At 40.9% G+C, this 26,948-nt stretch overlaps 3 protein-coding genes across 4 annotated transcripts; 2 read left to right on the forward strand and 1 right to left on the reverse strand.

The window, feature by feature from the left end:
- The first annotated feature begins 1,481 nt into the window (after positions 1-1,481).
- On the forward strand, positions 1,482-11,684 carry si:ch211-284e13.4 (insulin receptor substrate 1-B). The gene is made up of 3 exons (XM_046411451.1): positions 1,482-2,372; positions 3,824-6,976; positions 9,808-11,684. Exons 1-3 carry the CDS (start codon positions 2,024-2,026, stop codon positions 9,813-9,815), a joined length of 3,510 nt encoding a protein of 1,169 aa, XP_046267407.1. The 5' UTR covers positions 1,482-2,023; the 3' UTR covers positions 9,816-11,684.
- A 7,405-nt stretch (positions 11,685-19,089) lies between these two features.
- Positions 19,090-23,841, forward strand: slc25a15b (solute carrier family 25 member 15b). 2 transcript variants are annotated; one of them, XM_046410156.1, is made up of 8 exons: positions 19,090-19,201; positions 19,359-19,429; positions 20,342-20,439; positions 20,805-21,063; positions 21,179-21,316; positions 21,603-21,778; positions 22,290-22,448; positions 22,549-23,841. In XM_046410156.1, the coding sequence occupies exons 3-8, from the start codon at positions 20,385-20,387 to the stop codon at positions 22,665-22,667; spliced, it is 906 nt and encodes a 301-aa protein (XP_046266112.1). In that variant the 5' UTR covers positions 19,090-19,201; positions 19,359-19,429; positions 20,342-20,384; the 3' UTR covers positions 22,668-23,841. The 2 variants fall into 2 exon arrangements, with proteins under 2 accessions (XP_046266112.1, XP_046266113.1); XM_046410157.1 differs by lacking the exon at positions 19,359-19,429 and having other exon boundaries at positions 19,116-19,201.
- On the reverse strand, positions 23,700-26,065 carry tm4sf21a (transmembrane 4 L six family member 21a). The gene is made up of 5 exons (XM_046410162.1): positions 25,889-26,065; positions 25,497-25,562; positions 24,554-24,687; positions 24,293-24,479; positions 23,700-24,130 (listed from the first exon to the last, which is right to left on the reverse strand). The coding sequence occupies exons 1-5, from the start codon at positions 26,063-26,065 to the stop codon at positions 24,122-24,124; spliced, it is 573 nt and encodes a 190-aa protein (XP_046266118.1). The 3' UTR covers positions 23,700-24,121.
- Between the last annotated feature and the right edge of the window lie 883 nt (positions 26,066-26,948).

The raw sequence follows: 26,948 nt of genomic DNA on the forward strand, positions 1-26,948 counted from the left end.
GATCTGCACTGCCTTCAGGAAAATCTATGAGCGACAATGTCGGCTCGAAAGCAGTTCTCATTTCTGTTACTAACAGGGGTTGCTGTGAGGACAATTTGATCGGTTTGACACGTTGCTATGCCAAACCTTTTTTGGCATTCTGGTGGTGCAATCACACCCCTGAGATTTAACCACAGACTGTATCATGTACAGCATGAGAGACTTTCCTTCTAAACTCTTGTGTTGCTGCTCTCGCTGCTCAGTGTAAAAAATCTTTATCATACCATATCAGCAGTGTGGTATGTGGCATAATTCAGGGAATACTCTGTCTGTCTGTATGGGTTACAATAGAAATAACTAATTTAAAAAAATTAAATAAAATACCCCAATCCATATTTTGTGCACAGTTTGGTGGATGCTGGTGGTCGTTTTTTTTTTTTTTTTTTATCATTTTTGATGCTTCAAACCATCCAGATAACCCATTATGTGACAATAGGTGAATTACCCTGATATGTCTTGCGTCTAGTCTACTACTGAGTATATTGTACTTGTATTTATTACCACAAAATTAATTAGATTACGGCTATCACCAACTCAGCTTTGAAACTTCCTGTCAAAATAATATTACATTCCTAAATGTCTGTAATAGTGTCTCTAAAAAGAGTTATTTTATCATGCCCTGCCTGCGTCCCTGTTGAGGCTACTGAACTAATTTTTCAGTAAAATCTGCAGAGATGCATTTAATGGCTGCATGATATTCAACAGGACCACCCCATGTATATATTAGGCCTAAAGCTGCATAAGCCGTGACCTCTCAAACAGCATCTTCTGCAGCTGTTTCCCTCCTGACTGGGTACGGTCGGTGGGGTAAAAAAAAAATAATAATAATAAAAAAAATAAATAAGAAAAAGTGCTGAAACACACAGCGTGAACAGTCTGATGATCGACATGTTCATAAACGAAGCCGTCCTCGGTTGAACACCGTGTTCCTCTGCGCACCACGACAGCCCCCGAGTCCCCCCTGGCTTCTGACTGGCACCGGCTTGGAAGTGCCAGTCGAGCAGAAGCTGCGTCGAGTCAGCCAGAGACAACGAGAGGGAGGCCGGAAACTCAGCAGTAATCCTTTCATAATAAAAGCATACTACGACACGTGTTGTGGTCACAACACAACACAGAATACCCAGCTCAATCGTGAACATACGCTGTTGTAGATGCTAATTAGACACTGTTAGGGTTTTTTAGAATAAGTTTTGATCAAAGACATCAGTTTAGTGCCCTTTTTTGACAAAATTTACCAAGTAAATGAATCCAGTTGTAAATATTAGAAATCTACTTTGTGTAGTTTTGCATATTCTTGTGTTTTTATTCAACTCATTTGCACCTTATTGCTGCCCTTGTGCTGCTGTGACGACGCAAATTACCCCACTGTGGGACAAATCCCATTCTTGTTGGTTGTAAGGTTACAGTAATGCGTTAGTGACAGGACATGGATAGAGTTGACTGTAGCATTCCTTCTATATCTTGTCAGAACTATCTGTCCCTGCTTAGAACAAGCGATGAAATAAATGCAGGAATGGTTAAATAAATGGACAGCAGGCCTTAGCAATTCAATTCCGTAACAATTTTATTTTGGAAAATCTTTACCGGAAGTCTAAGTTTTATTCCGCCTAACTTGACAGTGGTGGGTTTAGACTGTGGGCAACCTCAGACAGGTGGAGGAGACGTCCTTAAGCAGCTGAACTGCACCGCGGTTGGACTTGATCGGGCAGGACTGGGCTGGGCTGCAGGACGAGCAGCGGTGGACGCTGTGCACGCTCGGTGCGCGGATCCTCCTGCAGCTGCTGGATTCACAGTATGATACCGAACCCAAAACATGGTTTGGCTGATTTTGCCATCCTGAACCTTTGCAAACATGCTGGACACTTAAATGTGGACTCGGGGAGAACGAGGGATGTAGCTGCAATGGATTAATGAGGAGTACACATGGATTTCGATTATTTCCCTGAGATTATTGTCTTGTAATATACATCACCCTGCCTTGGCTATGGAGAACCAAGCAGCCGAGCCTCAGAACTATGAAGATGTACAGAAAAGCGGCTATCTCCGCAAGCATAAATCAATGCACCGGCGATTCTTCGTGCTGAGGGCGGCCTCGGAGCATGGTCCTGCTCGACTTGAGTATTATGAGAACGAGAAGAAATTTCGCAGTAAATCACCTGTGCCCAAAAAAGTCCTGAACCTGGAGACTTGCTTCAACATCAACAAGCGGGCAGATTCCAAGAACAAGTACATGATAGTCCTTTATACCCGCAGCGAGAGCTTTGCCATCGCTGCAGACAGCGAGGAGATCCAAAATGAGTGGTACCAAGCAATGCTGGACCTTCAGTGCAACTGTAAGATATGAAAAGTGTGATATGATTTCTGCTGTCTGTTTCTGCATCAGGCCTATCCTGCCGTAGGCTGTTTGTTCTCCATACACTATTTGGCTCGGCCATTCCCGATTGTTCATTGCACATCATTGGTTTGAATTGTTTGATTGTTTTGTGCTGCAGGTCTAGTTTACGTATGTAATTTGAATGAATCAGTCCCAGTGATGCCATTTGGACGGTGTGTTTTTAACCGAGAGGCAGGTGGATCCGACTGAACCGGGTAGACCCACACGCTATGGGCGGCATGTGCTGTGTTTGTGCTGCACAATCTCAATAAGCGTTGCTCTACTACAGTTAAAACCTGCGGATAATTTTCCGTCAGCAAAATGCAATTTGATGCATTAAATATCACGCATATGTCATAATGTTCAGACGATCGGCAATTCTGACTAAAATGAAGCCCGTTTCATACGACGGGGTGTTTTTGCATGGCGCAGTGGGCATATAGCAACCATCCAACGAATGCATCATATAGTAGTAGCCTATCGTGGTGCACTCCGCTGGAGCCTGTGTTTTTGTTTTTCTGCACAGCTCTGATTGCCGTTCGCCTAACCTACATTTCTGTTACACGGTGCCGCTGGTAGGGAGGAGATGGCATCGTCAGTGCGCTCTCACTGGAAAATGCGTTTCTGTTGGTTATCCTCGTGTTTACGTTGTTATCCTTATGCTGGAGCTGAACACCAGCACCCACCCTGCCTCTTGCCCCTTACATTTCAGCGAGGTGAGACTGATGGGCTTGCCCAGCCTCACTGCTGTCATGTTTAGGATCCCTAAACAGAAACACATTATGGAGTATTAACCCCCATTTTGCTGAGATTATTTTTCACGGAAGAACACTCTTATCTACATTACATGTCTGTTCACGTGAGGCTGAAGTAGAGATTGAAATATATTATCGTATATGATGTAGCTTCTCTAATAAATGAATTATGTTTCTTGAGGATGGGCACAAATCACTACAGTTGTTTGTTGTTCGGTGAAGATAGCCGACCGTGTGGCAAGAAAAAAACAACAGATAATGCTGTAATTTGTCATGTGACTGGCACTGAACTGAAATAAGATGCATTATTTCACAACTGCGCTTGTTGCTTTTCAGTTGATGTTTACCTTCTGAGACTTAATCAATTATATAGCTGTGGCTTAAAAGTGATGGTGATGAATTATAGCTGCAGCACAGTTGCTTGGCAAACACAGTGGAGATTCTTTCATGTGGCTATTTAGCCATGATAGAGAAACAAAATATGATTTATCAGTGTCATCTACATTTTTATTTGTCATTTTGGTTTTGATCACTGTTTCAACAGGTTGTACATTTTATGTACATCTTGACTTTATAGGGTATTTTCTAATGTATATGTGATGATGTATTCAGTCATTTGCTGGCTAAAATGTTATTATTTATTTACTCCTCCTAGGCAAAACCCCTGAAGACTACGGCAGTAGTGGAGAGTGTAGCTCTCCATCTCCTGTTCCCACATTCAAGGAAGTGTGGCAGGTCAAGGTTTGGCCTAAAGGCCTTGGACATGCCAGGAACTTAGTGGGCATCTACCGGCTGTGCCTAACTGACAAAACAGTGAACTTTGTCAAACTCAACTCTGATGTGGCAGCGGTGGTGTTGCAGCTGATGAATGTTCGCAGATGTGGTCATTCAGAGAATTTTTTCTTCATCGAGGTGGGTCGCTCAGCAATAACTGGCCCTGGAGAGTTCTGGATGCAGGTGGATGACTCTGTGGTGGCTCAGAACATGCACGAGACCCTGCTGGAGGCCATGAAGGCCCTAAGTGAGGAGTTTCGTCAGCGCAGTAAATCTCAGTCTGTGGGTACATCGTGTGGAGGTGGTACTGCTTCAAATCCCATCAGTGTCCCGAGTCGTCGTCATCATCCAAATCTGCCACCAAGCCAGGTGGGCTTCTCCAGACGAGCCCGCACAGAGACTCCTGGAACTGGAGCCAGCAGCACGAGCACCTCACCTACGTCACGCCATGGATTCCCAAGAGCACGAACTGCCAGCATCGGAGCCAGGTCAGAAGAGGGTGGAGCAAGTGCCAAAGGGACATGGGCCAGCTCCAGCCCAAGTCTTAATGGTTCCTGCTCAACTACGCCAACACTGAGGCCCAAGCCCACCAGGGCTCCAACTCCCGCCAAGATTACCCTCAGCCTTGCACGTTACACACCTAACCCTGCTCCCTCTCCTGCTCCGAGCCTGTCCTCCAGCTCTGGTCATGGATCAGAGTGTGGCCTAGTGGGGGCAGCAGTGGGAGGAATGACAATCTGCTCTTACCCTCGCGTCTCTCAGAGAGTTTCTGTTTCGGGTTCGCCTAGCGATTACGGATCCTCTGATGAATATGGCTCCAGTCCTGGGGAACACTCTCTTCTTGTGCCCAGTCTGTCAGGTCATCATGTACACGGAGAAGGCTCCTCCAGTTATATAGTGATGGGGCAACGAGAGGGTCTCCTTGGTTCCCATCATCGCTCAAAAGGCCGGCGGATTCTGCGTCGGGCATCCAGTAGAGAATCTGAGGCAGAACGCAGACTTCTAAGTAAGAGGGCCTCCCTGCCTTTGGCAGCCCATGAACCGCTGACCCCACATAGAAAAGATGAAGATGATGAAGATGACGAAGAATATGCCATCATGTCACAGAGTGCTAACCGAGAGGGACCTGATTTGCACCACGGCTCAGGAGCTCTGGCAGTTGGGGGTGGGCACCATCATGTAGTCGGGGAGAACAGGAAGCGGAGTGACAAAAGCAGGGGAGACGTTGACTCAGGAGCAGCTGTGGATAGTGGCTATATGTCAATGTTGCCTGGGGTGACGTCTCCTCCTGTTTCACTCTCTCTCTCGATAGGTATGCCTGATGCTGGCGCGAAACCTGGCGCAGATGATGAGTACATGGCTATGACCCCCAACAACAGTGTGTCCCCCCCTCAGCACATTCACCAGCCCAGCTCAGAGGGCTACATGGTCATGTCTCCCAATAGCAACAGCTCTACAGACCTGCACAGACTGGGCATGTGGGATAGCAGGACCAGCATGGAAAGTCGGGCTGCCAGTGACTACATGAACATATCACCTGTCTGCAGCCGCTCCGCCTGCAGCACACCACCCTCCCACCCCGAGCAGCACCAACTGCAACCAAAAATGTTCAATTCCTACTTTTCCCTGCCGCGAGCTTATCAACATACTCTATATACTCGCTTTGAGGACGACTTAAACAAAGGAGAAGGAAAAAAAGACAGCAGTGGGCCTGAGAGTGCTGGAAGGGGAGGGGGAGTGGGATACAGCAAGAGAAACAAAATTACAGTGGGCTCTGCAGGAGGCTGTCAACTCTCCATGTCTTCCTCTTCTTTCTCCTCCAGCTCAGCCAGCAGTGAAAGCCTGGAAGACAAGTCCATATCAGCAGGGAGAGGGTTAAGTTTATTAAGAGCTGGAGCAGAGTACAAGAGTGCGGGAACGTGCACAAAAGAAGGGCGTCACCATCAAAAACGTGGCTCGAGTAGCAAGAGCCCAAAGCAACAAAGGAGGGGTCGTCCCCTCAGCGTGTCTTCAGACATTACTAAAGCAAACACCTTGCCCAGGGTGAAGGAGAATTTGTTGCCATCAGTGTCTCAAAACGTTGGTGAGTATGTCAGTATTGTGTTCAAGGAGGACAATACGTATGACGAAGGTCGACGTACGGGGTCTAAACATGGACAACCTGTGCTCCATGGAACACTCAGGCCCATGAATCAACCGCTTCTCTGCCAAGATAATCCTGCTAACCTTCCCCGCAGCTTCTCCGCTCCGTTGTCCACCTCTGCCGAATATGTCAGCATGGATTTAGGGAAGACCTCGACTCCCCTGACTCCTGTTAGATCCACCTTCAGCAGCCCACAGGCCCCACCAGCCGTTGCCCCCAAGGCCCACCATGAACATGGCACGTCCTCTCCTCTGGCAGCAGAGGCCAATGCTGGGTACAGAACAAAAGTAAAGATGGCAGCAATGCCAACAGATGCCTCTACTACATTTATGGACAACAAAGGTTCAGATCCCAGCATTTCAGCAAGACCTGCCATCCACTCTGGCCAACAATTGTCCATGGAACAGGAGACAGGGTTGGGCTTTTCCCCAGTCAAATCTTTCCAGTCCCCTGAGCGGGGCAGCAGATTAGTCCGAAGTGACCCGCAGGGACGGCAGAGCCACCGCTCGGAGACATTTAACTCACCTCCCTCCCTACCACGCCACCAACCCTCTTCTACCTCCCTCTTCCCAGAGGGCAGCCAGGCAGCGAGCCATCGGCATGGTTTGGATTGCTCACTGTGGGAGAACAGACAGGCAGCTAGTTTATCTGCCACACCTCCACCACAAGCCTCCACCTCATCTGCTGAACAAGGCCTTAACTATATTGACCTTGACTTGGCCATTAAGGAGAGCACTCAAGCTGGAGTGGAGCGGACCTCCGCCGCCTACAACATAGGAGGAAGTTCGATGGGCAGCAGTGCTGGCTCCAGCCTCAACACTTATGCCAGTATTGATTTCTACAAGTCAGAAGAACTGAGAGCACACCAGAACAGTAGAAAGGATGGTCAAGGTAAGTGCTACTGGGACAGCAAACCGATCTTAAAGTATATATTAAACAATATATGCGTGAAGAACATTTAGATAACATCTGAGATTTGCTGAGGAACATTTTATCTTCAGAAAATGCATTCATTTTTTATGATTTGCATATGTTTTCAATGTCTGTAGTAAGTGGCACATATATTTGTTCATCTTCTAGACAATAGAGTTATTGGTGTCAGTTCTGGCTTTAAAACTAAAAGACTCAGTGGTTATGACAGCAAACAAGGGAGGGGGCAAGACAATATCTACAAATTTATCAACATAGTTAATAAAATAATAACATCAGTATAGAAAGTATTTAAAAACTATTAGTTTAGGAGGACTACACCAAATTGTTGACAACCAAATAGGGCTCAAAGGTCATTTTTAGTGTTTCTGAATCCATCAAAAAACAAGAAATAGAACCAGTTAGTTGTAGGCCCGATTTTGATATTTTTATTTATTGAAAAACAGGTTGATGACAGCCAAATATCAGTCAAGATGCAATGATGAGTTAATGAATTGATTATTGTATGAACAGAAAAGGGATCGGCAGCCATCTGATAACTGATTACTGATCTGCATTTTTTAGTCCTCTGTGATAGTAAACTAAATATTTCCAACTGCTGGTCGGACAACACAGTCAGTTCTCAACTTTGGCTTTGGAAAGTTGTTATCAGAATTTATTTATTTATTATTTTTACTTTTTTTTCCCGGCATTTCATAGATCAACTGATTAAAAGCTGAATCAAGGAAATAATCACCCAATTAGCTGTCAATGAAAGTAATTGCTAGTTGCAGCTCTAATTGTCATTCATTTTTTAAAAAACAAGTGAAAGTGAAATAAAAATGGGTGAAAGGAAAACATGTATAATTCCTGGTAATATTTGTCTAGCTGGATGTAAGCTTTTTATGTGATGTGCATAATCCAGACAAAACTCATGTCTGGGTCTTACTCACTCCTTTTCATCCTTTACTTTGCCTCAAGCTCGAGGGCACCGCCGTGTTTCCAGGCTGTGGGTTGTCTGTAGAGTCTCTTATTATCACAAGTGGGTGTTCAGAGAGCAAAGCCAATTGATTTGTCTGCTGGTAATGAGCCATTACACATAAATGGAGGTAGAGGGGACAGAAGACAGGCCAGGTGTTTATGTTCATGTGTGGGTGTGTGGTATCAGCTGCTGCATATCACATGGCAGCCCTGAGGTTTCCCTCACTTTGCACAGATGACAATTATTTGATGGTTAATGATGGTGGCTGATGGATGTACTCTGAAACACGTAGGAGATCCATACGTTTTACATATCTAGAAATGAAAGCTGCAGGATGTTAAAATAGTAAGTAAGTTAATCCAAGGACTAAATTGACCGAACAACTTGTGCGCCATATTTATTTGGAGCAGCCACTGCATTTGCATGACTGATTAAACTAATGCTATTTGATCTCTACATGTGCATTTACAATCATAATAATTGCCTAATTATTTAAATTGATGTTTATTTAGCCATTCAAAATGCATAGAAAGCGAAAGAAGGCTCTGTTAATATTCTGTAAATTACTCTTTCATGTAATTTTTCACACTGTGATTAATGACTGAATGTGCCTCTCCTCCTATAGGCTACGAAGAGTGTTTATCCTGCTTTCATTAACTGCAGCCATATTCTAATAATGGAAGTAAATATATGAAGCCTGGATGTAGCGAGGATGGTGGCCACGCTGCAGTTAATGAAACCTCAAATAAACAGGCTTGGCTCACAAATGTCCAATCAACACTCACATAATTTTGCTGATATCACATTACTCTGTCTGTTTTAATTACATTTTAATTAGACACTAGAATTAAAAGCTTATTAAAATATCAGAATTAGATTAAGGTGTTTGTTTGTGCCTCTTGTTTTATTTGAAGCCTCGTCACATCTGCATTACCAGCAAGGTGCTCATGGGAACATAGCAGAAGACTTTTCAGCCCCGCTGACGCTGAATGCTAATCAGGTTACTCTCTGAGCAAGATGTAAAGTCTGATTCAGTGATGTAACTTAAACCTCCAGGCTGTCTGATGTTTGTAAATAGTTAATTATCTTTATTTGATCCACTTGCACACTATGAGTAGTGATTAGTGAACAATACAAGAGCCCACCCACTACTACTGAAAGAACGATGCAACAGTATAAAGTTGGACATCTGCACTGAAAACCAGAAAATACAATTCATACAATTCTATGCAAGTGAACTCATTATCATCAGCTGGTTGTGTTGAGGTTGCAGCCAATCATTTGACCCTGAAAATAGATGGAGGAAGTGGTTTGACCACAGGTTGATCTGAGCTTCCCTCGATGTACAACTGTGGTTACTCTTTAATAAAGATAGTTCATAAGGAAATTATTTTCTCTGTAGACCTCAAGAGAAAATATATCTATGTATATATATATATATATATATATATATGATGTAATAATGAGCCCTTTGTGTTCTGACCCATCAAAAAGAAGAAACAGTTCAAAATCCCTGGAAATGATAAGTTTGACACAAACACAGGACACATAATATTGACATCGGCAACAGTGTGCATGAGACTCGAACCATAAAATCCTTTTAAAAAGATATCATGCGTCATGTGATGTTTACCCAAGCTGCCTTCAGGAGAACAATATGATTTGGAGAATAAACTGTTACCATCTGTAACATTTTATGTCTGTGTAAACTATAATAATGGATAATACATTTAAACTTTTAAAAACACCAATTATTGTGAACAGCAGAGAAACCTTTGTTTCAAAAATGTATGATTTAAATTCCTGCCTACTTTTGGTTTTTTTCTTCCAGATTGTTGATCTCAGTCTTGGTCTTGGATCTGAGCATGACTCCGGTGTCACAGCTCCACACTCACAGTCTGCGAGGGGACGGTCGGCGGCCCGATCTGTTGCCATAACAGAACTACACACTCGAGTCTGAACGCTGAAAACCTCGGAAAACTCATCCTGTCTGCTGTTTTCTGTCAACCAAATGTGTGCCAAACACACACACACACACACACACACACACACACACACACAGGAAGGAAAATGTTTTGTTTTTTCCTTTGTTTTGAATAAAAATGGCATGTGATCATCGTTTTACTTATTATAAAGGATGACAATTTGATGTGTGTGAGCTCTCAAGTAGCCATTATGTTGATCACAGTGGCTCCATCACACACGAACATGCAGACGAAGTCATAGATTAACAAAGCTTTCAGGGAGTCACACAAATGACGGAACAAAAAGTCCATCTATGTATCTTGGCTTAAAACACATTTGCTTTGTTATCGGAGCAATATATTGAACTTTTGTAAATCAAGGCTCAGTGGCAGCTGGGACAGTCTCAGCTGTGTTTAAAGTGTTTATTAAAACACGAATCCTCAAGGTTTGAGGTTTTCTGTATGGTCACATCATCCTTTGTTCATATTGGATAAGTCTAATGATCATCAGGTGTCATTTTGACTCAAAATAAGAGGGAATGCAGCTTGGCAGAGGTTTCATGCACTCATACACACTGTCACTGTTAACATATTTGATTTATTATACACAGTTGCCTAAAAAGCCTTTATACTTCGTGACCAGTTTTCTTGTGCTACTGAGGAGCTTCAAAATGTGTTTAACTTCTAAGACGTAATAAAGCACAGTTTATGAAATGAACAATGAAATATTGTTACACAAATTAAATTTAGACAGAAATTTTTATGTCTTCTGTCAGTTTCACACAAGAAGAAAATATTTGTGTGAAAATCCCACACATCTTATGCAATCTTTGTGAAATCCACAGGAGTGTAAACTGCATTAAATAGGATATCATACAGTACGATTACAATGTAATTTTCACATAGCAGTTGACATCACTGTTGTATTTGAGCTCAGAGCTGATCTTTAGGTTGCAGCTGAGGGATGAGAACAATGGCTCTTTTTATCATCCATTCAAAATTGTCATAATGTAATTCTGTGTTTTTCTACACAGAATTAAATTTTATCCCCAAAAGATCCACATGTGAACTCATGCAGGATACATGTTTATACAGCTCCAGCTTTGATTATGTGTAAACTAAACATGTCATGTCATGTCCTGTGGCTGACTCTCAAATGGTGCCAGTATGAAAATCTAGTCATTCCTGTGGTATTTTAGGGTATTTGGTGAATTGACATATAGGCTGCTTAAAGTAAATTTTAAGTGATAGCCCATCTGCCTGGTATATAAACACACAGTAGGTATTCTGTTTTTCTATCTCTGCTTATTCATTAGAATATTAAACAAAATTACAACGTAAAAGTAATTTCTGTTGCAGAATAAACTGACCATAGAGAAAGAATTCAAACTTTCAATATCTGAATCTCAAAACGTTTTTCGCTGGATTCACATATTCTGCATTTATATTGCACCTAATATGCCACAGGGAAAAGTGACGTGAAGGCCACAGGTTTCATGCAGCATGAGAGCATTTTAGGAAAATGATTGATATCAGACATAGAAAAGGCACCTAGATACTGAGCAATGCATTTATTTAATAATTGCGGTATGCAATATCAAACAATATATCAGCCTAATCACTCTGGCTACAAACACACAGTGAGGACAATAATTAGACTGTATTTGTGTAAATAGAGATGTGCTGAAGGGATCTGATAATAGGCTTGTTTTTGAGGGGAACCTGAATACTGCAGTTTTGTCAAGAAAATCTTTTAAAACAACTTAGGGACTCAGCAAAAGTTATTGGGGTGGGAGGTGGGGGAGGGATGGATCTTATTTTTAATTTTATATAAATAAAATCTCAAAATAATGTATTCATGAAAAACACAGGAAAAAAATGTGAATATTCCAGGAACCCTTTATTTTTGACCAAAGAGCTGCAACCGTTATACCTCAGCAGCGCTCTCTGGCTTTATGGAGGACTTGAACGCCACAATTTTTCCCCCAACTCATGGAGTCCTGGATTGATAACAGTATATTAGATGAAACTAGCAGATTACTGCACAGTCAGTCATATGTCCAGGTGTGTCGGAGATGTTGGAGAATGCAGTATCACAGGGAAAGCCATCTTTGTGATGTAACAGTTGTATTTAAAAAAATATACAGCACATCTCACAGGCAAAGACTTGGTATGGATCTGAGTTAAAAGACCTTCCCTAGCACTCCTAAAAGCATTACCCTGTGGTGCTGCAAAAAAAATAAGCCTCCTTCTTCTCCGACCCCCTCTTCACCCCTAATAATTTTTGTACAGTCCCTAACTGCAGTTCATGTGTGAAATCATATGTTTGCTCGTTGGCTGATAGGACAGTAACGAGATGAAAAACAGTTTTCTATTTTCTCAATTTTAAAACTTTTAAAACTGACTGTTTTTCTCCATCTCAGTATAAATTACAACCAAATAAGATCTCACAACAATGCATTTTGAACCAAAGTATAGCACAAAATCTTTGAAAAGTGTAAATTCTTTTTTGGCAACTGAGCTTTTCTCTTAAAGCTGTATATTATACTGAAGTATATACTACAGTATACAAGTAGAACAACAGAAACTATAGTACATACTGTAGTATGTTTTCATTTAACACAATTCTAATATAAAGTGACTCATTACAATGGTATATAAAATATACAATATACGTATAATGATTAATACTATATAGCCTAGATATCTATATACTCTTTTATAAAGTGCCTCATTTTTGATTGTAGCTGTTTTTACACAGGTAATCTTAAAATGGGTTGTGAAATTGAAAAAAAAAAAAGTCTTGTTTTTCTCCTGAGTCTAAATTGTGAACACGCTGATCTTTACAGAAGACAGACCGAAAACTTCTATTGCTAACAGTCAGCCATAATCAAATTGCCTTACTGTGTTTATTAGAAACATAAAAAAATCTCATTTTTATTTTTTGCAGTGCCTAACACTTCAGCCACAATGTAAGCACTCCCCCCCTCTTTTGTTTGGCTTCGTCAAGCTGCGGTTTGGCTCAAAAAAAGAAACAAACAAACAAAAAAAAAGACAAAAAAAGAAATAAATAAGAGATCATCTTAATGGTAGTTTCGCACCCTGGGATGTATCTGCTTCAGGCCCTACTGTACATTTTCTTTTACTCTTGTCCACTACCAGTGAGCCTCAGTGTAAAAGCTAATGGCCTGTTGCAGATCATCCTCCATCTGAAGCTTATAATGGACACTGTGTTTCGGATAGCTTGCAGAAAGAATAACTAACTAGTAAATCTTGTACACGAGGATTCTACATTATATAGATTTTAATGTCAAATCACGCGTCCTGTATTTTAAGTTTCCCTGTTTTTACACCAAGAAGAACACAGTTGTTATATGTTGTCCACTGATAAAACAGGATGCTTTACTCAGTATTAGACAGAAAATTATATATGTGCACTATTTACTTGCGGTGTATTTTGAACCCCAAACCAAACATAAAAGGAGGTGATTTTAATGAGTCAGAGCAGCCAGTACAGGTGCCTGCCTGCTTATCTGGGCTGAAACAGTATTAACATGCTTGTGTGTTGCTGTCGTTATTTGGATGTGGATTATCTGGACATGGATTCAGTTCCCAGAAGGTGTGAATAGTGCTGCTTCTCTCTCACTCTCTTTTTTCTCTACACCCAAAACATGGGACTTGGTCTAAATGATTAATCTGTGAGCTGTTCCTGCCCACAGTCGATATTCTGCTGCTGTCAAATTGCCAAAAAATACAAAGCCTGACAACAATGTAAAGGTCTACTACAGTAGTTGCAAAGAGCAGACACACAAAAATCAGTCATAGATCTGGTGTTAAAGTGACGGTTCACCCCAAGATCAAAGAAGAATACTACCCCTCTCACCTGTAATGCAATTTATCCATCCAGACTGTTTTGGTGTGAGTTGCCACTGTGTAACCGTGCAGAAGGAAACATTAATTTACACATGAACAAGAGGCTCATGCTCGTGACAGGGCACGGTGTAAACATTAAAGGTATCCTCCTCCGCTGAGCTGTAACATTAGCTAGCTTAGTTAGCTAGTCTCCCGCTTTTAGCAACATAAGCAAAGTACCATCTGGTTCCATTAGAGAGAAGGCAGACATTTCAACACATGATATCTCCAAAACTCTGCAACTCACACCAAAGCAATACATGACAGGCAAGAAGAAAAATGTGTATTTTTGATTTTGGGGTGAACTGTCCCTTTAAAAACAAAAAACAAAAAACAAAAAACAAAAAAAAAAAACCTTTTTCACTTGACAGCCAATGGGCCAAAAAGTTGTTTGAATTGAAAGGGTTTTTCTAAGCAGTGTTTTTCTTAAGGTGGTGACTTATAGTTTATGACTGGTTACGTACTGTGTCCAGAGCTGCTAATGGAGAGTTTGGCCACGTTATTGTAAAAGAAAAAAAAGCAAAAAGAAGAAGAAGAAGTGTCTACTGGATATGCTTGTGCAAGCCAGACACTTTACAAATCGCAGTGACCAAACTCTTTGAGTCCAGGGCTCTGGCTGTGTGTATACAGGGTAAACGAAGAAGGTTTTCTTGATGTATTTTTGACACTGGTAGCTTTTCCCACATTTAGATTGACTTTATATTTTTCACGGGCCTGTGGTTCAGAAACAAAATAATGTTGACCCTGTTGCGGATATTAAATGCTTCACTGCACTTGCACGCTGTTACACATAAAAGCAAATTTGAGTGTTTTAATTGTGGAGGTAAAATTGCGCAGACACTGACTCTGCTCAGTCCAGAGGTTCCTCGCTGACTGACGAAACCCTCGGCTCACATCTGAAAGGACGCTCAAGTGCCTGGCTGTGATTACTGGTCACCGATTAGTTATGTTTCAGCTATCTCAGTGCATTGCTAGAAACTCAAACCAGCTCCCAGAAAACCAAGTCTTCCACACATTTCTTTAGCATTCATTTGTAGATGTGCGCAACACCTGGCTCTCATTTCCTTTACAAAGGACTTGTCTCTGGTGCCAAAGTTTGATGGTGCAGGGTTGAGGACCTCCGGCACCAAACTGACTAATTTTGAAGATCTGGTTTTTCAAATTTTGAGGCACTTATCGCTGTTTTTAATCCAATGAAGTAAAAAATGTGTATCGATTGATTGAGCGCATCCTACTACTGCCAACAGTTTGCGCTCAATACTGAGAACTTTATTGCCAAACTCTTGTATAACAAATCCATACAAACACATGGCGTAGATCCACTTTTATATCTTGCGTTACCTTTTTGTTGAAGTGATCTTTTATAATCTCTTTGTTATTCCTTCAGTGTAACTCTTCTAATTGGGGATTACTGAGATTCTCTGACTGTGCCTCATAATCTCAACTTCGAGCAGACATAACAGTTGGTAGTAAAGCCCCTTGGGGAGTCTGAGAAGGGTTCAGCATATTACTGACGTCAAATAGCAGGAACGCATAAATAAAAGCTGTGGATTTGGGTAAATATCATTTATTGTAGTGTGTATCCAAAACTACTTTAGCAGCGTGAGGCTCTCTGCAGTGTTTCCATCTTCATGACACACGGCTGTCGTATGAAAATGCTTCTCATCTATGAATCATCAGAAGTATTTTGGTATTATAAAATGCAGAGACTTGCGTCGTCTCTTCAGAATATTTTGTAACGTGTTGAAGACGAGGCACAGAAATTGCTCATCAGACTCTAACTGTGGGAAATGATACTGTATGTACAATCAGGATAGCAATTATAATTACAATGGAAAGAGCATTGTATGTATTTTAAAGCTATTGATACTACTTTGATAATGATGTAAAATGCAAAAAGACTGAACAGGAACTATAGGTATGTAAAGTATACTGTGTATAGAGGAGTCTGCTCCAGGGGAGGGAAGGGCATGGGGTTCATTCTGTTCATGGCAAAGTTGTTTAAAGCAGAATATTGATGATTCTTGTCTGTGATGTAGACAACGTCAATGGTTTTTTTTTGATAAAAGGCAAATGATATGAAAAAAAAAGAAAAATTGTGTGTCTTTTATTGACTTAACCCTAAACTGATGTTACAACATACAGACAAGCGATTCTGGGCTGATATAAGCCATCGCTGGCCTGAGGTTTCAGGGATAAGCCTGTGGACAGAGGGTACGTGTATTTAATCCCAGGCTACTCTGTTGAAACAGATGGTATTCTGGCAGCCTTTAAGTTCATGGATGATTAACAGCATTGTGACTTTTTGGGTATTGAGTTGGCCGCACCGTTTGGAGCCCTTCTTCACAGCAAGAAGGTTCGGACCCTGGTTTGCATGTTTCTGCATGGAGGTCAATAAATAAATAAATAAATAATTTTAAAAAATTGAACTATATCCAACTTCATATAAAAATTGAACTATAACAATTAGTTAATTAATCGATTAAATGATTGGTCAATTCTTAAAAAAAATATCTGCAACTGTTTTGATAACTGACCTGATCTAATCTGTTTAATTGTTAATAAAATACAGAATAAATGAACTGATCAAGGAAATAACCAGCAGCAAATGTTACTTTAACATTAATGCATGAGTATTACTAATAATACTACCGTACATAGATGTGCAGTATACAATTAAGTTTACTGTATACACTCACTGAGGCCATACGTACTTTTGATGCCAAATACATATTATTTTTACAATGTGGTATTAGTGCTTATACTTACATAAAGAATACAAATACTTCTCCAGCCTCTTTGTAGTATCCCTTAAATAACTGCAGTCAGCGCATTCAAATTACATACAATTAAATAATACACATAGTTCATCAAAATGTAAGGGAATGACAGGTGCCTTTTTAAAGCTCTACACTCCCCACAGTGCCTTTGCTTTTCCTACAAACACCACACAGAAACAAAAGAAAAATCTGATTCAGTTAAATCCAACCTATTTAATACTGAAAATGAGTCAAATAAAGGAAATCTCATTTAAACATCGTATGGGAGTTAATAGAGTGAACAAAAGAAACTGTGAAAAAGCTATTGAACCTGACAGAGAAAGCTACGTTTTTAACATAAACATAAACAAGACAAATATTTGTTGGTTGTTAAGGTCAACACTGTGGTGTCCCACACCACTGACATTAAACAGCCACAGCAGAGATGGTTTAAGTGTACGAGGGAGGAGGACTGCCATCGATTAGCTGTCCTGACCTTTCGTCAGCCACATCATTAACACTACACAAGTTCAGCCATTTGACAGTTACCTCTCTGAAGTTTGTGAAGTTATCAAACAAGTGTTTCCAGTTTTTATTTTTGTTTATCATCTCACCACATCTGCTGACTAGGTTCAAGCATGTTGTTCAACACAGCTGAATAACATTTAAATAACAGAATCGTTTGCAAAATGACTGCTGATGGTATTCACTGCTGCATTTTGATGTCACTATAGGAAAAGCACATGTTTAAATATTGTAGCTGAATATTATCATTAATGTTATGCGTAACACCTGTGCTATTCCTAAAAGTCAAAATGTCTGCAGTTTGACATATTTAAACTCTCACTGGCTCAGAAAACATGACGCCCACAGATGGTCTGTACATTAAATGCAACACTGCAAAAAAGAAAATGCAGGAGATACTGCGTCCATCTGTGAATCTGTAGAGTACTGGTACAGAGTTTTCATAAATGTTTACCATTTGTACAAGAAGTACAATTCACTCTACATTTACTTAACTGTAATTTCCCAGCCTGGGGTCAATAAAGTATATCTATCTATCTATCTATCTATCTATCTATCTATCTATCTATCTATTTAGTAAGAAAATGTACTGATTTATACAACACTGCTGCAGAAGAGTTTTAAACTCTATGGCTGACTGAGCACTTGAGAAGGTCTGTGCTGTTCTGCAGGAAGGAGAGAAGGGAAAGTACTTTCAGACCCCCTTAATGATAGGTAAGGTCATTATGCACAAATGTGCATATGGAGTTGAGAGCACAGAACTCCCAGGGTGGCTCTGACTGAGAACAGCACATTCTGAGAAGTTCTTCTGTTTATACAAATTCAGTGTTTGGATTATGTGTGATGTACTTGTTGGCTAAATACTTCAAAAGTGCCTCTATCAAGTTTTTGAAAATATCACACAGGACTCGATGTAAACGAGACCCTGCATCATATGTGCAATGTAAGCTCCAGAGTCAGCTCTTGTGAGTTACCACAGACCTGAAGGAAGTGGAGTCAGCCCAAGGGCTTAATTACACATTGTGTAGGGGACATGCTTTATTAAATTAATTATCTTTCTGTGTGTTTGCCCTAATCTAGAAATATGTTAATTCCTTTCATTTCTTTAAAACTATGCTATGCTGTATATATTTGGATATATCAGGTGGATGCACTGTATTGAATGTTTTTTTGTTTGTTTTTTTACATTACTTACATATCTATGTGCATGTTGTTCCTGTTCCTGTTGGTTTTTCAGATTTGACTGTTGCTGAACAAGAAAGAACAAAGACACAGAGTGTTTTAAATGTGTTTTATTTTAATGAAGAGAAAATGTTTAATTTACATGTACACTAATGACAGACAACCTGCTGCTTATAGCTTCATCCAAATATGCAGAATGTATGAGAGACTGGATTGTAAAGGCATGCTGAAAAGATTACACTTTAGTTACAATATTAGATACTGTTGTGTCCCTGGGAGTTGAGAGGGAAAACAAACCCTCTTCAATAACTTAAACTAAATAACCAGCAGGGGGTGCTGTATAATTCTAGCTTCTGATAAGTTTATTTTGAAAAACGAAAAAGAATGTAAACCGGAAGCTATTACCTTCATGCCGCTTCATAGATCTTTAATTGAGAAGATGATTCAGTAGCTATTTCTGTATAATGTTGTATCTGAAGATTGCTTTAGATTTAAGGTAACAGACACTAGAATTTTGTCTAATATCATTAAAATGAAAAAAATGAAATGAAGAAAGGCCTTTACAGCTTCAGCACTATTCCTGATAGTGTAAACATTTTGGTAAGTTTTGTGGAAAAACCATTCAAGATTCTCAGTTGTGTTCACTGACAGCTTTAGTATTAGCAACATTCAGTTGAATATTTAGAAATGTAGCCTACGTTCAGAGCGAAATGTCTGGAAAAGAGTGGATTCGTAACGCGAGCGCGATTCTGATACCTGGAATTTTGGGCAGAGTGAGAGCTCTTCTTTTCCCCCCTCATCTCGGATATCGTGAAACAACCTCTAGCTTCTGCTCCACAACACCATTAGCTATCACTGATGGTCGATCCATTTATTGACCACAGTAAGTGAACAAATGTACCCCACATGTTGCAAATGAAGTAGCATCAAGATAAACTTTGGATGTTTGACCTGGTGGTGTAATTTAGCATGCGGTCACCCTTGGACGATGTAAGCTTCGGTCAGCAGCTCTTATTGTTTGCCATTTGTGCCATACATAGTGACTTTAACGTTGCCGCAACCAGCAGCGACACGTTGATGCTCCGAGTTGAACCCGTATCTCTTCTGTGAGGTTTGTATTTTGAAATAATTTGTATCCGTTTATCGCTATTTTTTTAAACACACAAATTTAATCTTTCGTTACAACAATAACTTTCCATTGTTTTTTTTTTTCTTTCCAACGTTAACTTACTTAACGTAGTGGTATTTCTAATGGATGTTGTTGCTATAGATCTGAGTGTCCTGGTAAACCGAGATCTTGTTTGACGTTTTCCTAAAATTTGCTCTTATTTTTTCTTTTGTCTTCAAACGACGGAGAAAGCTTAGACGTGGCTATCCTCTGGTCGTGTTTGATGGTTAAAATGTGCTTTTTATTTCTGCACAAAGAATGACACTTTGTCGCCCTCTGGTGGTCAGCTCGTATTATTATGTGAAGAAAGGCCCTTGAAAAGTCCTGGGAGTTTTCAGACAGGAGAACATTGCCATTTTGTCTGAGAGGACACTGTTAGACAAGTCTCGTTTTAGTTAAAAAGATATGGAAACGACTACAGGTTTAAAAAATAAAATAATGCTTTTTTCTTCATTCAGAAAGACTCCATACTATACCGGTTTCTGTTAATGCGACCAATCATCTAACCTTGTGTTAAAGTTACTTCTAACCTTGTATTTTACGTGACACAGAAAGCCCCACACAAATCCTCTCTTAGCTAACTGTAAATAATTACTGTTGCCATAGAAGAGGACAGGTTTTATTGCTGTGAACTTTATAACTGTGTTGCTGCCTGTCCTGTGTCCCGACCCCTCTGCTGAAATCCACACATAATCACTGTCTCAGTGGTGTGTTTGAAGAAACAAATGTCTAATTATATCCTGTGTGTGTTTATAGTAATTAAAGTGCTCTAATAAGACATAGCAGCGTTTTCTGTAAATGGAATTGTGAGATAAAGTGTCATTTTTTTCTTTTTCTTTTTTTTTTTTTGATCAGGTACCTGAGAGAAAAAGAAACCTCTTCTGGCAGCTTGCACAGTATGGCCCCCCACCCAGTGGTCCAGGCCATCATCGACCTCTCTGCAGGAGCCATAGGTCACTACAGTGCTTTGTCTCTCAGAATTATTACTCAAACAATATTACAGTATACACCAACTGCGGTTTTTCATCTCTGTGAAATAATCATGCTGCTTTTCCACATTTTACCGCAGTACTCAGTAGCTATGTATGATGTAGCAGGAGATTTTGATGACTCCTGTGTTTTTCCGGCTCATTTCTCTCTGTGTTTCTGTTGATTGTTTCTGCTGTTCAGTGGAGCGACGGCCTCTCTGATTCTTATCTCTCCGCACAGCACATATGTTGTGCACATACTTTGAGTTTCCTGTCATTTGTATGTAACAGCCATAGTTTGTTTCTTGTAGATAACTTCTGTTGTTGACTTACTGCTTTTTCTCTTCAAGGGGGAGCTGCATGTGTCTTCAGTGGGCAGCCTCTGGACACAGCAAAGGTCAAGATGCAGACCTTTCCCTTGCTGTACCGGGGTTTCATCCACTGTGTGGTGTCCACCTACAGACAAGTGGGTCTGCGTGGTCTGTACCAGGGCACCACGCCGGCACTGATGGCCAACATTGCTGAGAACTCTGTGCTCTTCATGAGCTACGGCTTCTGCCAGCAGGTCATCCGCTTTGCGGCTGGACTGCACAGTGAAGCTGTGCTAAGGTGTGTGTGTGTGTGTGTGTGTGGATGGGCGTCAACCAGCCTGTCCTTCTCATTAACCCTGAAAATACATGGGAGATCTCCATCTGTCTTCTGTATGTCTTTCGCTCTGTTTTAGTGACGTGCAGAAAGCCTGTGCTGGCTCAGTAGCGTCGATCTTCTCCTCGCTAGTTCTCTGCCCCACTGAGCTTGTCAAGTGTCGGCTGCAAGCCATGTATGAGATGGAAACGTCAGGAAGGATAGCGAAGAGCCAGAAGTAAGTGGGTTTTAAATACTCAGATGTTTTTGGATAATATTGTACAGGTCATTTACTCTCATAGTACTTAAATGAGTACTTAAAAGTACTTTTATGATTGCGTGTTGGCTAATACCCAACCAATACTTCAGAACTTCACAAATCTGATTATTTTACCAATGCCAATACAAACTGACCTAAATGAATTCTAAATGTTAGTATAATTTGCATCTAATTCAGACATTTTTGGTTGGTTGCTGAATTACTGTATGTGTGTGAGCCATATATTCCTCTGCTTTGTCTGAAGCACAGTGTGGTCGGTGGTGAAATCCATCATGAGGAATGAGGGACCGCAGGGCTTCTTCCAGGGCCTGACCACCACCATAGCCAGAGAAGTCCCTGGTTATTTCTGCTTCTTCGGTGCCTACGAGCTCTGCCGCACCACCTTTGCGGACTACATGAAATGTGACAAAGACGACATAGGTACTGCACAGGGCACCTTCAGATTGCAGCTTTTGATATCAGATCCACAGAATCAAAGGGAAATGCTTTGTATTCTTCTTCTTCTTCGTAATACTGCACTTATGTTACAGTTGTGGTGAAATATGGAAATGAAATGTGCTGGTGGGATAAACTGTGGGACCCCGTGTAAAACAGAATGGTATAATTTGCTAATCCTTTTTGACATATGTTCAGTTGGAAACAGTTCACACACAACTTATTTCATGTTTTTATAAATAAATGGTTGTTCTGAATTTGTTGCCAGCAACATGTTTCAAAAATGTTGGAACAAGAGCCTGTTTGGAAGCTTCCACAGGTGAGCAGGTTCAGTGGTAACAGTAACTGTAGTAAATACAGTTTGTTTGCAAATGATATTACGTGTGTTTATTTACATTTTACACAGTGTTCCAACTGTCAACTGGGCCCAGCTTCCCGTAGTCAACTCCTCTAACTCCCACATATCTAATTTACATTACCTTTGTGTTGGCTGAAGGTGTGGCGCCCATCGTGTTCAGCGGAGGTTTTGGGGGTGCGTGCCTGTGGCTGATGGTCTATCCTATGGACTGTGTCAAGTCTCGGATCCAGGTCATGTCTATGATGGGCAAACAGGCAGGGTTCTTCAGAACCTTCATGAACATCGCTCAGACTGAAGGTTGGTTAGAAGTGTGGTTTGATTTGTTTTATCGTCTCAGTGGGGATGTTTTTGCTGTTCACATGATCAGTCAGAACATAATCTTTGCTCTCTCTTGTAGGTGTGAGGGCACTCTACTCTGGACTCACCCCCACCATGGTGCGCACCTTCCCTGCCAACGGAGCGCTCTTCCTGGGTTACGAGGCCAGCAGGAAGCTGATGATGAAGCAGTTTGACTGACAAAATATGCACAACTCAAGTGAAGGAGCCGTGAACTGGAAGTATTACAGCCATATAACCTTATCCGAGCTTCAGTTGAAGCTTTGAAGCTCATTATGTTTGGGATGTGGTGTTTTCTGCATTTGTTAACCCGCCCTAACATCTGGAACACTCCATCTCCTACACCTTTAACACAGTATTTACATTGTTGAACTCCTACTATTAATTTATTTTTTAGATTGAAATAGTATTTGTTTTTAGCACTCCAAAAATAATACTGCCAACATAAAACATGCACATATGTGTGTGGCACACTATTGAGCAATCTCAAGCAGCTTCTTTATGAGGAACGTGTCATCACTCCAGATTATTGTTTTATGTCTACCTCAACAAAGTCGTGTCCTCACAGAAACACTGTGCCGGTCATGTGGGCTCATTCTGTGCTTGCTCTGTATACACGGGCAAGAAAAGCGCTCCATTGCATCATGAGCTTACCTTTGATGCACAAAATCATGAAACCTTACTTTAACTCATTGCATGAAGATTTTATGTGTGAATTGACCGATTTTTTTTTTTTTTTTTTAAACTGCCTAAAAAGTGTTGACGTGATGACTTGAATTATGGAATCGTTCCCAGCTAAATATGTATCTCGGTTTTGATCATATCTCATTTTACTTAGAGTAAAAAAAAAAGAAAAATCAAACAGTCTACTTTCATGGAGCAGCTTTACACTTCAGTAATCCTTGACTGAAGTCTTAGAGGTTTCATCAGCCTTGAGAGAAACGTCACAACACAACCAGCAGGTGTTTTAACCCTAACTGTCCATCGTATCAACATGTTGTTTTCTGCTCCTGTTGTGATTTCACTCCTGAAGTTTTCATTTTTATATTATTTGCCTTTCAAATCACTACATTTTGCCTTTTCTCTTGTGTAAATTTTATTGTTAGGACGATGAAAAATATCAGCTGCCCTCTCTTATGTGCCATTCGCGTGCTGTATTCTGTGTGCAGGTTTTACTCCCCCCCGCAGTGCTTATTGATCAGAAATTCAGAATTCTCAGTCATATTCCTTTAATGTTAAATGAGAATTGTAGATATTTTGCAAAGCTAACAATTGTAGATGACACTGAAACATTTGTATAGATATCAATCTGGATACTGAGCGTACAGCCCACATTAAAGTCACTGAAGAGTAACTGTGTCCTGTGTTTTATTTTACTGGCTTCCTCCTCATGTTTAATTGGAAAATAGAACAAACCAAAAGGCTGATATGACGGTAAAATGACAAACATAATGCATGTTCTGCTTAATGCAAACATTTCTGTGTCTTACTATAGTGAGTTAAGTGTTACGACATACACATAAAAATTACAAAAATCTGCCAAATAGAGACAGCAAGCGAACGGTTTATGCAGATACAACGAGAAACGCTACTCCGAGTCTACCAGCAGAGGGCGCCAATCAACTGTCAGGAACTCACACTACCTGTAAACAAAAAAACAAAACAAAACACATCAAACATCACTGAAGTTAAGATTCTCTCATCTTACAGCTCTTAAGTTAGAAATGTCTGGATTAAGACAACAACACAACGCTGACAGTGTTTTCATCTTAACCTGTTTATTTTAACATTCAGTGTCCTCCTACCCCTTTGTTGCTGCAGGTTCCACACAAACATCCAAAGAGTCCATTGATCATCTGGATGGCACAGAGAATCACCTGCAGGATGCTCGTAGCCAGCAGAGTGGCAAACAATCCAATGTTGAACTGCACAATGTTCTTGGGCTCTGTGCATGTTCCCCACCACGTGTCGTCAGTCAGGTAATTCCTGTCACTGTGCGAAAGACAAGCTGCATCACTGATCAGCACTGCAGAAACTTAAATAAATGCTACCAGAAAGATACTAACCTGTTTTTAAAAGGTGTCGTCCAAATCAGGAGGACTTTGCAGAGGGGCCCGTTGTTCAGACCGAGCACAGCCACAATGAAACTGTACAGGGCACCAGCCACACCCACTGCAGCAAAGGCAATTGATAAGAACATCTGCGGAGGTGAAATGAAAAGCGAAGGTCAAAAAGATTGCCACTGAAAACATAGTTTACTCATACTGAACTCTCCCTCGTGCCCTCCCTCCTTCTCCTAACGTTTTGTTGCCTTACTGATAAATGAGATTTATGATTGTGAGGAGGAACAGGCCCTCAGTTGCCTCGTTTCACCTCTCACATTCCTCACATTTATTCTGTCAAAAGTATTTGGGTTTTTTTTTCTTTTCCCGCCAACAGTAACAAGATAAACTGCGAACTAAATCCCACGTGCTAAAACGTGTTTCTCATCAGCCTGTGGAATTTGGCTTGGTCACTTTGTCCACCTCTAGAGCCAGCTTACACTTTATTCACTGTCCTGCTCCTGTCATACTGCACCTCAGCAAGGGGTGGAGGGGCTGAGGATATGAAGAGGAGGAGGAGGAGGATGACCCTCAAAGATTACTATGATGAATGAGTGAATTATGAAAACTCACACTTGCATGTCTTGAACTTAGAATTTGTTGTTTTCGGATCAAGAGAGATGTACTGTTGCTCTGATGGTTTCCGAGTTAATTACAGTGCACATGTTATCTATCCAAACACAACGTTATAGCCATACATAATCACGCAGCATCCTTTTTTGTTAGTCAGTAATTCATAAGGACAATATCGATGAATTTAGCCTGAATTTAACTTAACTTAAAGGTTGAAGGATACAGCTATAAAACATGTTGTTAAAGTCGTAATTTAATGTTATTAAAAGAAAAGTGTGTGTTTAGTTTGTAGTGTAAATTTGAAACATCTCATTAGTCCTTCTGACTGACTCACCCCACAGCGATTCCCACAGCACCCCTCTTGTCCAGTCAGGTGGATGTAAAGTGCTGGGAGCAACACCTGCAGCAGGACAGATTCACATTCAGTTCAGTATAGTCAAAACAAATCAGCATTTTCACTCCATCTTGACAAGCTAATCTTGTTAAAAGACTTTGGGGAACACTGTAGAAGTCCTTCTTTAGTCTTCAAACTGCACTAAACTCCTGAGAGGTTTGAAACTTTGCTTCAGTGTTCTCATGCAGAATGGCACACCAGTTAAAACCCGTTACATTTTAGCACCATATGTTTGCTTAACATTTTCCTGAGGCTGCACATGTTTCAGAGCTGAACTGACAGCAGCTCTTAGTCCAGAGTCACACCCTTCAGTAACGGCAGAGACAACTTACCATTATACCCCCTCCAACGAGTCCCCCCATGTACTTCACCTCCTCAGTAATGTGTCCATCTTTGGCATACTTGATATCCCCGTCAGGAAAGAACAACACTATGTTACAGATGATAGAAATGACTGCTAATGGGTACAGAGTAACGGCGATGAAACGGGAACATTTTCCGGTACACATGCTGTCACAGTGAAAACCAGCTAACTTCTGTAAAACCTGCTGTTCTGCAAATTGGGGCTGAAATCCTTCCTGTTTTCACAGAGAAATGCTACCTTAAACTAACCCAAAGATGGAAATGTGTTTGCACTGGGAGCCGAAACTAAATATGGTGAGTGATTTAGGGTGTGGGAGGCGTATGACAAGCTGATAACATGGACAAACAGAAGAAGGGATGGGCCACTGGAATATACATGACTCATTCATATCTTTGAGAGACAATGCTTGTCTTGTTACATTAGCTAATGTGTAGATGGACACATGTGTGGCTGAAGATGCCAGCGCATTCGGGTCATATGAGTCAGACGCATTATTTCACTATTACTTGCTTATGCTTGTGGTTTTTAAAATCGCAGTGTTTTTTATTTTGCTGCCATAGCTTCAGATTCAGTGCTACTCAACCGTTTTAGTGGGGACCTTTGAGGAAGCAGACATTTACTGTGAAAGACGGGTTCATCTCCACCTCTTGTATAGAGTATGCTGGAGATGTATTGACATTAGGACTCACAGGATCACAGCGTGGTTGGACTTTAAACTTTTGGCAGAGCAAGAACAATGTGTCATTGACACTGACTGTAAAAGGCTGATAAGTGACCACAGTCTGGGTGGTTCAACGCTGACCGGATGTGCTGCATTTTTTAGTTTCTGTAGAGAGCTGGTGGCTGCAGGTTGTGGTGGATGATGTCAAGTGACACTTTGACAAGGTTGAAGAGTGTAACTGCAGCAGATTCACTCCCGGAATGATTTAAAGATTGCTCCTGTTTTGAATCCATGTGTACCCCATGTTCTCGTTCATTAAAAACACACTGTCATAAGGATAACACAGGATATTTGGAAGAGGAAACAC

Source organism: Scatophagus argus, chromosome 14 (genome assembly GCF_020382885.2).
Source record: "Scatophagus argus isolate fScaArg1 chromosome 14, fScaArg1.pri, whole genome shotgun sequence".
In the NCBI taxonomy this organism is placed as follows: Eukaryota; Metazoa; Chordata; class Actinopteri; family Scatophagidae; genus Scatophagus; species Scatophagus argus.